The sequence below is a fragment of the Mus caroli genome, unplaced genomic scaffold (assembly GCF_978045245.1).
Source record: "Mus caroli unplaced genomic scaffold, Mus_caroli_1 scaffold_4, whole genome shotgun sequence".
Classification (NCBI taxonomy): domain Eukaryota; kingdom Metazoa; phylum Chordata; class Mammalia; order Rodentia; family Muridae; genus Mus; species Mus caroli.
In genome coordinates, this window is record NW_028227259.1 from 33107210 (window position 1) to 33117291 (window position 10082).

The window sequence follows — 10082 nt, forward strand, 5'->3', positions numbered from 1 at the left end:
ATAGTTCTTCTCCATGCTAATGAGATATCTAGATAGCCCTGAGCCTTCAGCCAATGAGCGCCCCTTCCTGAATATTCCTTCCCACAAGAGGTATATAATCCCTGGTTCACCCCAAATAAAGTATATGCATTCACATCCATCATTAAATAAAGCAATAGGAGCAAGCAAAGATTGTCTCAGAAAGTTGTTTCATTCAGAAACGAGGTGGAGAAGGCCTTCGACTAAAGAGCTGCGCCTAAGACTCCTGAGTAAGGTCTTCTCCCCTCCAGTTCTTCCAGCACACTCTGCCCTCACTCCCAGTCAGACCAGGTTTCACTCATCCTGGGCTCTGCCTCGCCCTCTCCACCTGGCATGCCCAGATATTGGAGGGGGGTAAAATTTTGGACCCCCATTCCTGACTCCTGGCAGTACACCAGTGACAGCCAGGTACCCAAAGAAGAAACCACGAGTCACAGCATCTGACCAGACTTTCAGTGTTTCCCCTTCCGGCCTGGCGAAGGAAGATACAGGCTGTGGGTCTTCATTTCGGATTTTGCCCTGAGTCCTTCCGGTGCCCCACCCCCACTTGCAGTACAACAGTCCAATTGGTTCAAAAGCCAAAATATGCAAAACTGTGTACGTTAATAAGCACCACCCTCCTCTTATGCCTTAACCCACACACCATTACGGCTTCATAGGGAGTATCATCAGCTCCTTATGAATCCCAGAGTCTGTCCTCAATCTAGCGTTCTACTTCTAGTTTACTAAAGGGCTGTCTGTCTAAAGCAGACTTCATACACCAATATTGTCTCTGACTAATAACAGTTGCTGAGGATCTTGATGTCTTCAGTATATATACATATATATACATATATATATATATGTATATATACTATATACTATATATATATGTATATATACATACATATATATATATATATATGGACTTCTGGATCATATAGTAACTCTATGTTTAAATTTCGTGTCTGTGGGTAAAATACTGGAGATTGAACGAGTTGGTTGTTGGTCTTTTGTTTGAGACAAAAATAAAATAAAATAAATAAGATAAAATCTTGCTCATAGCTCTGACTAGCCTGGAACTCACTATGTAGATCTAATGCTTTATAACAAATCTGCTTTTACTTCCAAAGCCCTGGGATTAAAGGAATACACAGATGAAGTCAGAGCACCTGTGGCCCAACCTCTGAACACTGCTGTACAGAGGACACTAAACTTTTGGAGGACATTTCAGATTCGAACCATGACACATTTCCATAGCAGCTGTGCCATTTTACACCACCCACCCCAATGTTCCACCAGGCTTCTATGAAACCACTGATTATATAAGTATTTTCCTGATTAGAGTACACGTTCATGATAGATCATTTAGAAAACTCAAAAAAGCAAAATGACGAAATTCTCTTTATTCTAATTACGGAGCCATGACCTGAATTCATATTACTCCTGGGAGAAAAGGAAAAGCCGTTTGGTCCCCCCCCCCCTCAGGCAATTCTGTCATTGTGTTTGATAGCATGGTCCAATAATAGTGCTGGCGCCTGCCCTGCCTGGACCTTGTCCTCAGATTCCTCCGTTCTGGCTGTCCCCACGACCCTATCTTCTGAAAAGGTCATGCAGTTAACCAGGCTTCTGAATCATATTTGCTGGTTGTTTTCAGGAGTGTCACGGGCGCTGTGTGGAGCTGTCACATTCTTGGGCATCTGTTTCGTATTTTTAAAGCCATCTCAACGTTTGATAGGAAAGCATAAAACGTTTGAGGAAGTGAGCTCTACAAACCCACCACCCACATAACAACTGAGCTGTCCTGCCCAGAGGGCATCTGAAAAAGAGATCAACAGGAAAAGGGTGGGGAAATCCCGCCTTCCTTCCCGTCTTCAAGTACCCATTGGCTTCAGACCTTTATTCTCATTGGTTTATCTGGATGTCACTCCACGCTGGCTTTCCAGAACCAGCCACTGAGAGTCACAAAGTTGGGATTTAAAAGATACGGTGGGAGGGGCGGGTGATTTTTGAACTGCTGGCGACCGAGTTCCGGCGATCCTGATGCGCACCTTGGGCTCCCTCGCGTTCGGTTTCGGCCGCAGGACCAGGAAGGTTTAGGGAAGGCGGCGGGACCCGGCCCCTTGAGGCCAGCCATGGGCCCGCGTCGCAAACCGGAGACCCCAAGGAGGAGACCCTCTAGCCCGACGCCCGGACCCTCACGACTGAGCTCCAGTGTAGGTAAGCGAGCCTGCCCTGCACCTCCGAGGCCGGTGCGCTCATGCTGCGGGGCCGGGCAGTAGAGGGGACGGTTCCTGGTCACGGCTTGCCGCTAACCGCGCGTAGGGGTAATGGTTTTTTTCCTGACCGGTTTACAGCAGGGAGAAAAACGAGATGCAGACAAGACAAGGAGTTGGAGCAAAGACAAACTCATTCTGACAGACACAGGGTCTTTTTTGAAAAAAAATTTTTTTTGCATTTATTTATTTTGCATGTATTTTGCATTTATTTTGTGTTCGTGCTCTGGCGACGGCCAGAAGAGAGCGTCGGAACGCCGGTGCTGGAGTTACGGGCAGTTGTGAGCTGCCCTTTTAGAGTGCTAGGAACAGAACTCGGGCCCCCCTGGAAGAGCAGCCTGGGCTATTAACAGCTGAGCCAGCTTTCTAACTCCTACTCTTTATTATTTATTTGGAGCACTAGAGATGGAACCCAGGACTCCGTGTACGTTAGGCAAGGGTTCTACTACAGAACTATATCCCCGACCCTTTTTTTTTTTTTAAGACGGGAACTCGGTATGTATCACTGTGTAGCCTTGGCTTGCTGACCTGAAACATGCTATGTAGACTAGGCTAGCCTAGAGCTCACAGAGATCTCTGCCTGTGTTGGGTTGTATGCAGTGTGTATTAAGGAACTATTTCTGAGATCTGGTTGCAATCCAGACACTGCCTCAATGTGATGTAAAAACTGTTTTCCATCACCTCTGATTGGTTAATGAGCTGATCAACCAATTGGCTGGGCAGAAGAAAGCAGAGTGGGACTTCTGTTCCCAATCAGAGGGTCCTGAAGAGACCAGGTGAGAAGAAGAGATGGAGAGACCATGTGGGTGGAGAAGGATTCCTCATGAGGGCTGGATAAGAGAGCAGCCATGAGGACCCACATGGACCAGAGAGAGCCAGGGCAAGATCAGATGGCAAATAATGGGTCATATAGCCTGGTACCAGCAGCCTAGCCGGGTTAGAATAGCTCAGAACCTACCTAGCTTAATGCCAGCAGCTTGTTAATTAAAAATACCAGGTCTTTGTGTCTTTATTTGGGAGCAGAAGGAGGGTAAGAACTTAGAATTAGATTTACATGCTTGCTTCTGCTTCTCTGGTGCTTGGCTTAAAGGCATGCACCACCACATTCTATTTCTAAGGGAATAATGTGGTCATGGTTGTACCTCTCGGCCAGAGCTGTTATATTCTATATGATGTTCGATGTTGACTTCCAGCATAGAAGCAACCTTCCATTACTCTTATCTTAGGGAAAAGTTTTACATCAGCTGCGCCCACTTCTTGACTCTCCTACTGCCCTTGTCTGCTAACCTTGCTTTTCCAGCCATTTGGTGCTTTTTGTTCCCTCCTCCTTCCTCTCCATTCAGCCTCAGGCCTTGCTAGGTGTCCCCCTCCTTTCCCAAGTCAACCAACCCTTCTTTTATATGGGCCCTTAGACATATCTTCCTTTTGTGCTGTAAGGGACTTTGTGTTGTTCTTGCTACATAACAGCTCACGGCCATCTGTAACTCCAGTTCCAGGGGAATCCTTCTGGCCTCTGCAGGCACTGCACACACACAGACAGGCACATCGGCAAAACAGATAGACATACACATAGAATAAAATGAAACCATTTTAGGTGTGGCAGTGACATCCATGTGTCCCAGGCTAACCCTGAGCTCAGGACACCCTGTCTCTGTATCCCAGGTGTTGGAACTGTAGGTGAGGGCCTGTGGGCCTGGCTGGAGAGAGCTTTAGTGTGTCAGTCCTGCTTGACATTCTCGGGGTTGACCTTTGAGACCCAGCCTCAGTGTGTTTGAATCCAGTTCTTTCCGTGTCATCTCTGATCACTTCCGTTTCATAAACACCTGTTTTTGTATCATGAGTCTTGGGAGTTCTCTTCCTCTTCTATTTCTCAAAATCTTTCTTTTCTGGGAGAGAATAAGTTCTCTCCATGTAGCCCAGTGGAGGTTCCCACCTCTGCCTCTCAGCGATGGATGGCACACGGCATGGCATTCAGTTCTCTCGCTATTCAAACTCCTTGAGTATAGTTTATTTTGATTCTTGGTTTTGGCTCCTTTTTCTTCTGGTGTTAGTCACATTCTTTGGTGGTCTCTAGTTGTGTTGCCTTTATATTTTCTGTGAGTGTGTACCTGTTAACAACACCCTCTGCCCCCCAAAAGCCCAGATCTCGCAAATGGTGGGGTGGGGAGGAAGCAGCTATTTGTAGTTAATCTTTTAGTTATGGCCCATCATAGCTAGCTTCAGTTGACAGCCTGATACAAACCCAGGAAGGGGGGACTTCAACTGAGCAATTACTTCTGTCAAACTGGCTGGCCTGTGGCCACGTCTGTTAAGCATTTTTTTTTAATTGCTTATCTTTGTCAGAGGGCCAAGTCCACTGTGGCCCACCACCTCCTATCTGGGTAGGTGGGCTTGAATTTAAAGATAGGAGAGCAGGCCGTAAGCAGCATTCCTCCAAGGATTCTGCCTCCAGATTCCTGCCTCGAGCTCCTGCCCTGGCTTCTGCTGATGGACAGTGAGTGACATATAAGCCAAATCAACCCTTCCCTCTCCAGATAGGTCTTGGAGGTGGTGTTTATCACAGCAACAACAACCAAAGTCAAGCAGGGTCCTCCCTCTCTGTCTTCAGTGTCTCCAGTCTCCTACACACTGCTCTGCCTCTCTGTCTTCAGTGTCTCCAGTCTCCTACACACTGCTCTGCCTCTCTGTCTTCAGGGTCTCCAGTCTCCTACACACTGCTCTGTGTCTTTGCTTCATCATCCTGACCTCACCGGTGGTTAAGTCTCCACCTCCTGCCTGGCACAGGCCGCCCCTGCACTGGTCCCGTCTCCCTTCTTCCATTTTCCTTGCAGTGTTCCTCACTGCTTGGGATCGAATTGGCTGGACTTTAAATAACCTAGCTAAAGCTACGTGTTCCTGTTTTGCAGGACTAAGGATTGAGTGCAGGGCCTTGTATGTACAAGGCAAGTGTTCCTCCAGCCAGTTCCTATGTGTGTGCTTCTGTTTTGTTTTAGGCATATTCATAATCAGTCAATTACTTATATATATTGACAATTATACTACTTATTTATTTCATTTTCAGTATCACTACTGTATTTAATGTCTTGTTTATCTCAATAACTAACACTTGAGTTGAATTTAACTCAGCTATCTTTGTGTTTTTAAGATTTATTTTTATAAGCTGGGCAGTGGTGGCACATGCCTTTAATCCAAGCACTTGGGAGACAGAGGCAGGTGGATTTTGAGGCCAGCCTGATCCACAGAGTGAGTTCTAGGACAGCCAGAGCTATACAGAGAAACCTTGTCTCGAAAAACCAAAAAACAAAACAAAATCAAAAAGATTTATTTAGGGGACCTGGAAATTGGCTTGATAGTTAGGAGCACTGACTGTTCTTCCAGAGGTCTAGGGTTTGATTCCCAGCACCACATAGTGGCTAACAACCATCAACACGGTGCCAGAGGAGCTGACTGTCTCTTCTAACTTCTGCAGGTACCAGGCATACACATGGGACACAGACATACATGCAGGCAAAACACCTACTATACACAAATATTTTTTTTAATTACTTATATGTGTGAGTGTTTTACCTGCATATATGTGTGACTGTATGTGTGTGTGTGTGTGTGTGTGTGTGTGTATATATATATGAGCATATGAATGTGTGTGTGTACAGAAGTCAGACACAGGTGTCAGGATGTTGGATTCTCTGGAATTGGAGTTAGATGGTTGTTAGCCACCATATGGATGTTGGGCACCAAACCTATAAGGTCAACAATACTCTTATCCAATGAACCATCTCTCCAGCCCAATTTTTATTTCTAATTATATGTATGTACACATTAATACAGGTGCCCAAGGGGACCAGTCACCAGATCCTGGCTCTAAAGTTACAGGCAAGTGGTTATAGGCAGTGTGAGCCAACTGCCACGGGTGCTAGGAACCAAACTTGGATCCTCTGTAAGAATGGTACATGCTCTGACCACTGAGCCATCTTCAGACCTTGACTCATTTGGCATTCTTGTTTTCTGCTAGATCTATTTCAGGTTATTCATTTGCTGCTGGTGAATTTGGGGTGTGTCTTTCAGGTTTTGAGAAGAAAATTTTTATATTTTTCCTTTTTTTTAAGATTTATTTTTTTATATGTAAATACACTGTAGCTGTCTTCAGACATTCCAGAAGAGGACGTCAGATCTCATTACGGATCGTTGTGAGCCACCATGTGGTTGCTGGGATTTGAACTCGGGACCTTTGGAAGAGCAGTCAGTGTTCTTACCTGCTGAGCCATCTCACCAGCCCCCATATTTTTCATTTTAAGTAGTCTAATATCAGTTAAGTTTCTTCTTCAGCCGGGCGTGGTGGCGCACGCCTTTAATCCCAGCACTCGGGAGGCAGAGGCAGGCGGATTTCTGAGTTCGAGTCCAGCCTGGTCTACAAAGTGAGCTCCAGGACAGCCAGGGCTACACAGAGAAACCCTGTCTCGAAAAGCAAAAAAAAAAAGTTTCTTCTTCAACATTTTAGAGAGTTAGAAGTGTGTTTTCTGTCTGTGCATTGGGGGATTGAACCCACGGCTTTGCGCATGTTAGCGAGCACATCACTGCAGAGCCACAGCTCCAGAGCTGAACCCACGGCTTTGCGCATGTTAGCGAGCACATCACTGCAGAGCCACAGCTCCAGAGCAGAGGGGTTTGGTTTTGGTTTTAATTTTGTATTTTTGTTTTCTAATGAGAATTCGAATTTTTACCAAACTCTGTGGCTTCACCATCCACATTCCAGACAGCAGCACTGAGTTCCACCCTTTCCAAGGCCCCAACTTGGTCTCTAGTGAATGCTAGCCAACTGTTTCCACTTCCCAGGGCTCCAGGATAATCAAGACAAGAGATCTGTACTAGATACTCCTAATTCCTTCCAGCTAATGAAAAGAAAGACAAGGACCTAAAAACTGAAATTGCTAACTTTCCAGTCTGGTGGGAAGGACATGAGATCCATGAATACTGTGGGCCCTGACAGAAAGGGTCTGTAGGGATAGAACTGCATTCTGGGAAAGCCTTTGTGCAACGTAATGTACAAACCCCATAGCTCAGAGCAAATTCATTTGCCAGGCATTTCTTAAGCCCCTGTCAGCTTGCTCTGAGGATGTAGTTCCATGCTGAAGTCTGTTGCCTTCGTGGGAAGGTTTGTGTCTGCTGTGCTGCCACATACTTCCACTGCCTTTGCCTTCACGACCTACCTCTTCTGCTCAGGCTCTCAGACACTGCGCAGAAGACAGAAATTCATGTGGCTTAAGGAAATCAAGACTCTGCAGAAGAACACAGACCTCTTGTTCAGGAAGAAGCCTTTCAGCATGGTTGTAAGTTCTAGAGGCCTTTACTCAGTCCTGGGCCACCTTTTCTGTCATTCTCCCAAATGCGCAGGATGCTTGTGCGTCTCACTGATGTGGCTGGAGGTTGTCTCCAACCCTCTGAGTCACTGCACACCCTCAGTTTTTATGATACTGATTTCTTCTCCTTACCCCTGACTATAATAGAACCTCTCACCCGGTTTATCTCCCTACCCTGAGGTTGCCTTGTTTCCTCACCACCCGCAAGCCATGCCAGTTCCTAAGCTCCTGGGAGTCAGTGCCTACTCTGAGCCAGGCCCTGAGGTCAAGGGCCAAGACATAATGGTAGACATGGATGCATTAGATCCTTGAGAAAGTCCCTCATCCACTTTTCAGTCACTGTTCTGTGGCTCTCTGCTCATCCCCATCCCACTCCTCCACAGGTAAGAGAAATATGTTGGAAGTTCAGCCGTGGTGTGGACTTATGGTGGCAAGCCCATGCCTTGTTGGCCCTTCAGGAGGTAAGAAGGGGCAGAGATGAGTGAAGGCAGAAAGGAAGTACATCCCAGAGCTCCACAGGAGCTTATGGCCTACCACAGGCTGTGTCTGGCTTCCTGAAAAGAACAGCCAACGTGTAACACATGAGGGTGTGGAGCGGGTCTGATGGGTGGCTCCTGGAGTCTGTCTGTCCCCTCACCCCCGTCAGTGTTCTCTTCTACCCAGGCAGCAGAAGCTTTCCTCGTCCACCTCTTTGAGGACGCCTACCTCCTCTCCTTACATGCTGGTCGGGTCACGCTTTTCCCCAAAGACATTCAGCTGACCAGGAGGATCCGAGGCTTCGAGGGCGGACTCCCCTAAGCTGCCAGTGGAATGTGTCCGTAAGTCCTCCCTGCTCCTCAGAGTGCTGCTTGTGGCTGGGAAAAGACTGCTCTGAAGGAGGAGTGGCAGCCACACCCATCCTTAGTCTCTTGCCCTCTCACCTGTGTTCCCTAAGGAAAGCCTGAGCCCTGTCCCTTTGTGCAGTGTTAAGGTAAGAGTGGTGCTTCACGCTTGTAAGCCAGCACTCGGGAAGCCCAAGACCAATGTGAACATCTCACGCGTGCCGAATGGATGCCTGCCAGCACTATAGACTGAGATCTTTTTTAAAACAAGTGAATGGATGAGTTGTGCTCCGTATTTCTGATGGTACTTCTTACCATTTTACAAAGACTAGACCCCCTGCCCCACCCCCATCTGCCCCACTCCTCCATCGCCACTTTAGTAAGGGTCTTATTATGTAATTCTAGCTGTCTTGGAACTGTATAGAGCAAGGTGGCCTCAGATTCATAAAAATCACCTCCCCCTGCCTCCCAAGTGCTGGGATTAAAGTTGTGTGCCACTGTGCCCAGCTTCAGGTCCTCGAATTTTAAGAAGAACGGGGTGTTTGTTTGTTTGTTTTTAAATGCCTTGTTAGTAAATATGATTCCTAAATTTCACAGACATTACCTGGAAGCATTTGGAGTTGCAGCTTGACAGTGGTGTCGGAGGAGCTGGCTGGGTTTTGCTGTTTTTAAATACTGGCTACACGGTGCCCTTAAAACTGTCTGTGAAAGAGAAGACTGTGGCCTTCCCCTGGCACAGAGGTCTGCCCACTCGCTCCCATGGACACGAGTGTTTGCAGACCAAAGGTCAATTTGGTTTGTGAATTGTTCAGTCCTATGGCTGAAGGTATCAGACACCCGATACCTGCCATGGTATGGTTATTTCACTCTTACTGTTCTGTTTGCAACTTTTACCATTAGTGTTTGTACTTTTATTTAAAATATAAGGAAGAAAAACCTGAATAAAGCGCTTGAATCTGTTGTATGAGAGCTGTGGCGGTCCCGCTGTATAAATGCCTGCCTTCCAGAGTGACCTCATCCTGTCATCCGTGTTTGCCTGTCAGTCAGCAAACATGCAGCTCTTCTTTAAAACCTAAGTAGAATTACATACAAAATCTTTTCTTTCTTCTCTTCAAGACTGGGGCTTGAATTCAAAGATTTGTACATGCCATGCATGGACTATAATGTTGAACTGCATCCACAGCCTGAAGTAGATGTCTTTCTGGTTCCTACCAGTGAATTCCTATCAAAAACGTCCAGAGAGTCTCTCTCAGAATTGGACATCGTATCTTTAGCTCTAAATCATATAAAACGTATCATACCAGTCTGGAATTTTAAAATGTGTTTTTGGTATTTTTACAGATTAATTTTAGCTTATTTGGGGAGAAATAATAAAAAATAAATAAAAATAAAAATAATTCCTTAATGAAAGAATTGAAGTAAAGTTACTGTAATAGATGTTCATGCTTTTTTAGTAAATATTAAGCTCATCATTTTACACCCTTTGAAGCAGTTATCACGGAAACAAGAGAAGTGAGATGTGCAGATTTCCCACTCATGAAAGGAACACACAGAAAACCTCCCCTAGTACTCTGTACTCTCGATAAGAGCAATGTAAGAGGTTTGCAGTAACGGGGGACACGCCACCTCCT

At 46.1% G+C, this 10082-nt stretch overlaps 1 protein-coding gene across 2 annotated transcripts; it reads left to right on the plus strand.

The window, feature by feature from the left end:
* Positions 1 to 1998: 1998 nt before the first annotated feature.
* Cenpa (centromere protein A) lies at positions 1999 to 9807 on the plus strand. Of its 2 annotated transcripts, XM_021163278.3 has the most exons (5): positions 1999 to 2217; positions 7494 to 7600; positions 8014 to 8091; positions 8294 to 8448; positions 9049 to 9807. In XM_021163278.3, exons 1-4 carry the CDS (start codon positions 2133 to 2135, stop codon positions 8426 to 8428), a joined length of 405 nt encoding a protein of 134 aa, XP_021018937.1. In that variant the 5' UTR covers positions 1999 to 2132; the 3' UTR covers positions 8429 to 8448; positions 9049 to 9807. The 2 variants fall into 2 exon arrangements, with proteins under 2 accessions (XP_021018937.1, XP_021018938.1); XM_021163279.3 differs by lacking the exon at positions 8294 to 8448.
* Positions 9808 to 10082: the final 275 nt, after the last annotated feature.

What these genes read in the sequence shown, in the direction of transcription:
- Cenpa (XM_021163278.3), top strand. Translation starts at nt 2,133, where the DNA reads ATGGGCCCGCGTCGCAAACCGGAGACCCCAAGGAGGAGACCCTCTAGC. An exon ending in AGAAGCCTTTCAGCATGGTT is followed by an intron (nt 7,601 to 8,013) that starts GTAAGTTCTAGA and finishes ACTCCTCCACAG; the next exon opens with GTAAGAGAAATATGTTGGAA. An exon ending in CCTTGTTGGCCCTTCAGGAG is followed by an intron (nt 8,092 to 8,293) that starts GTAAGAAGGGGC and finishes TCTTCTACCCAG; the next exon opens with GCAGCAGAAGCTTTCCTCGT.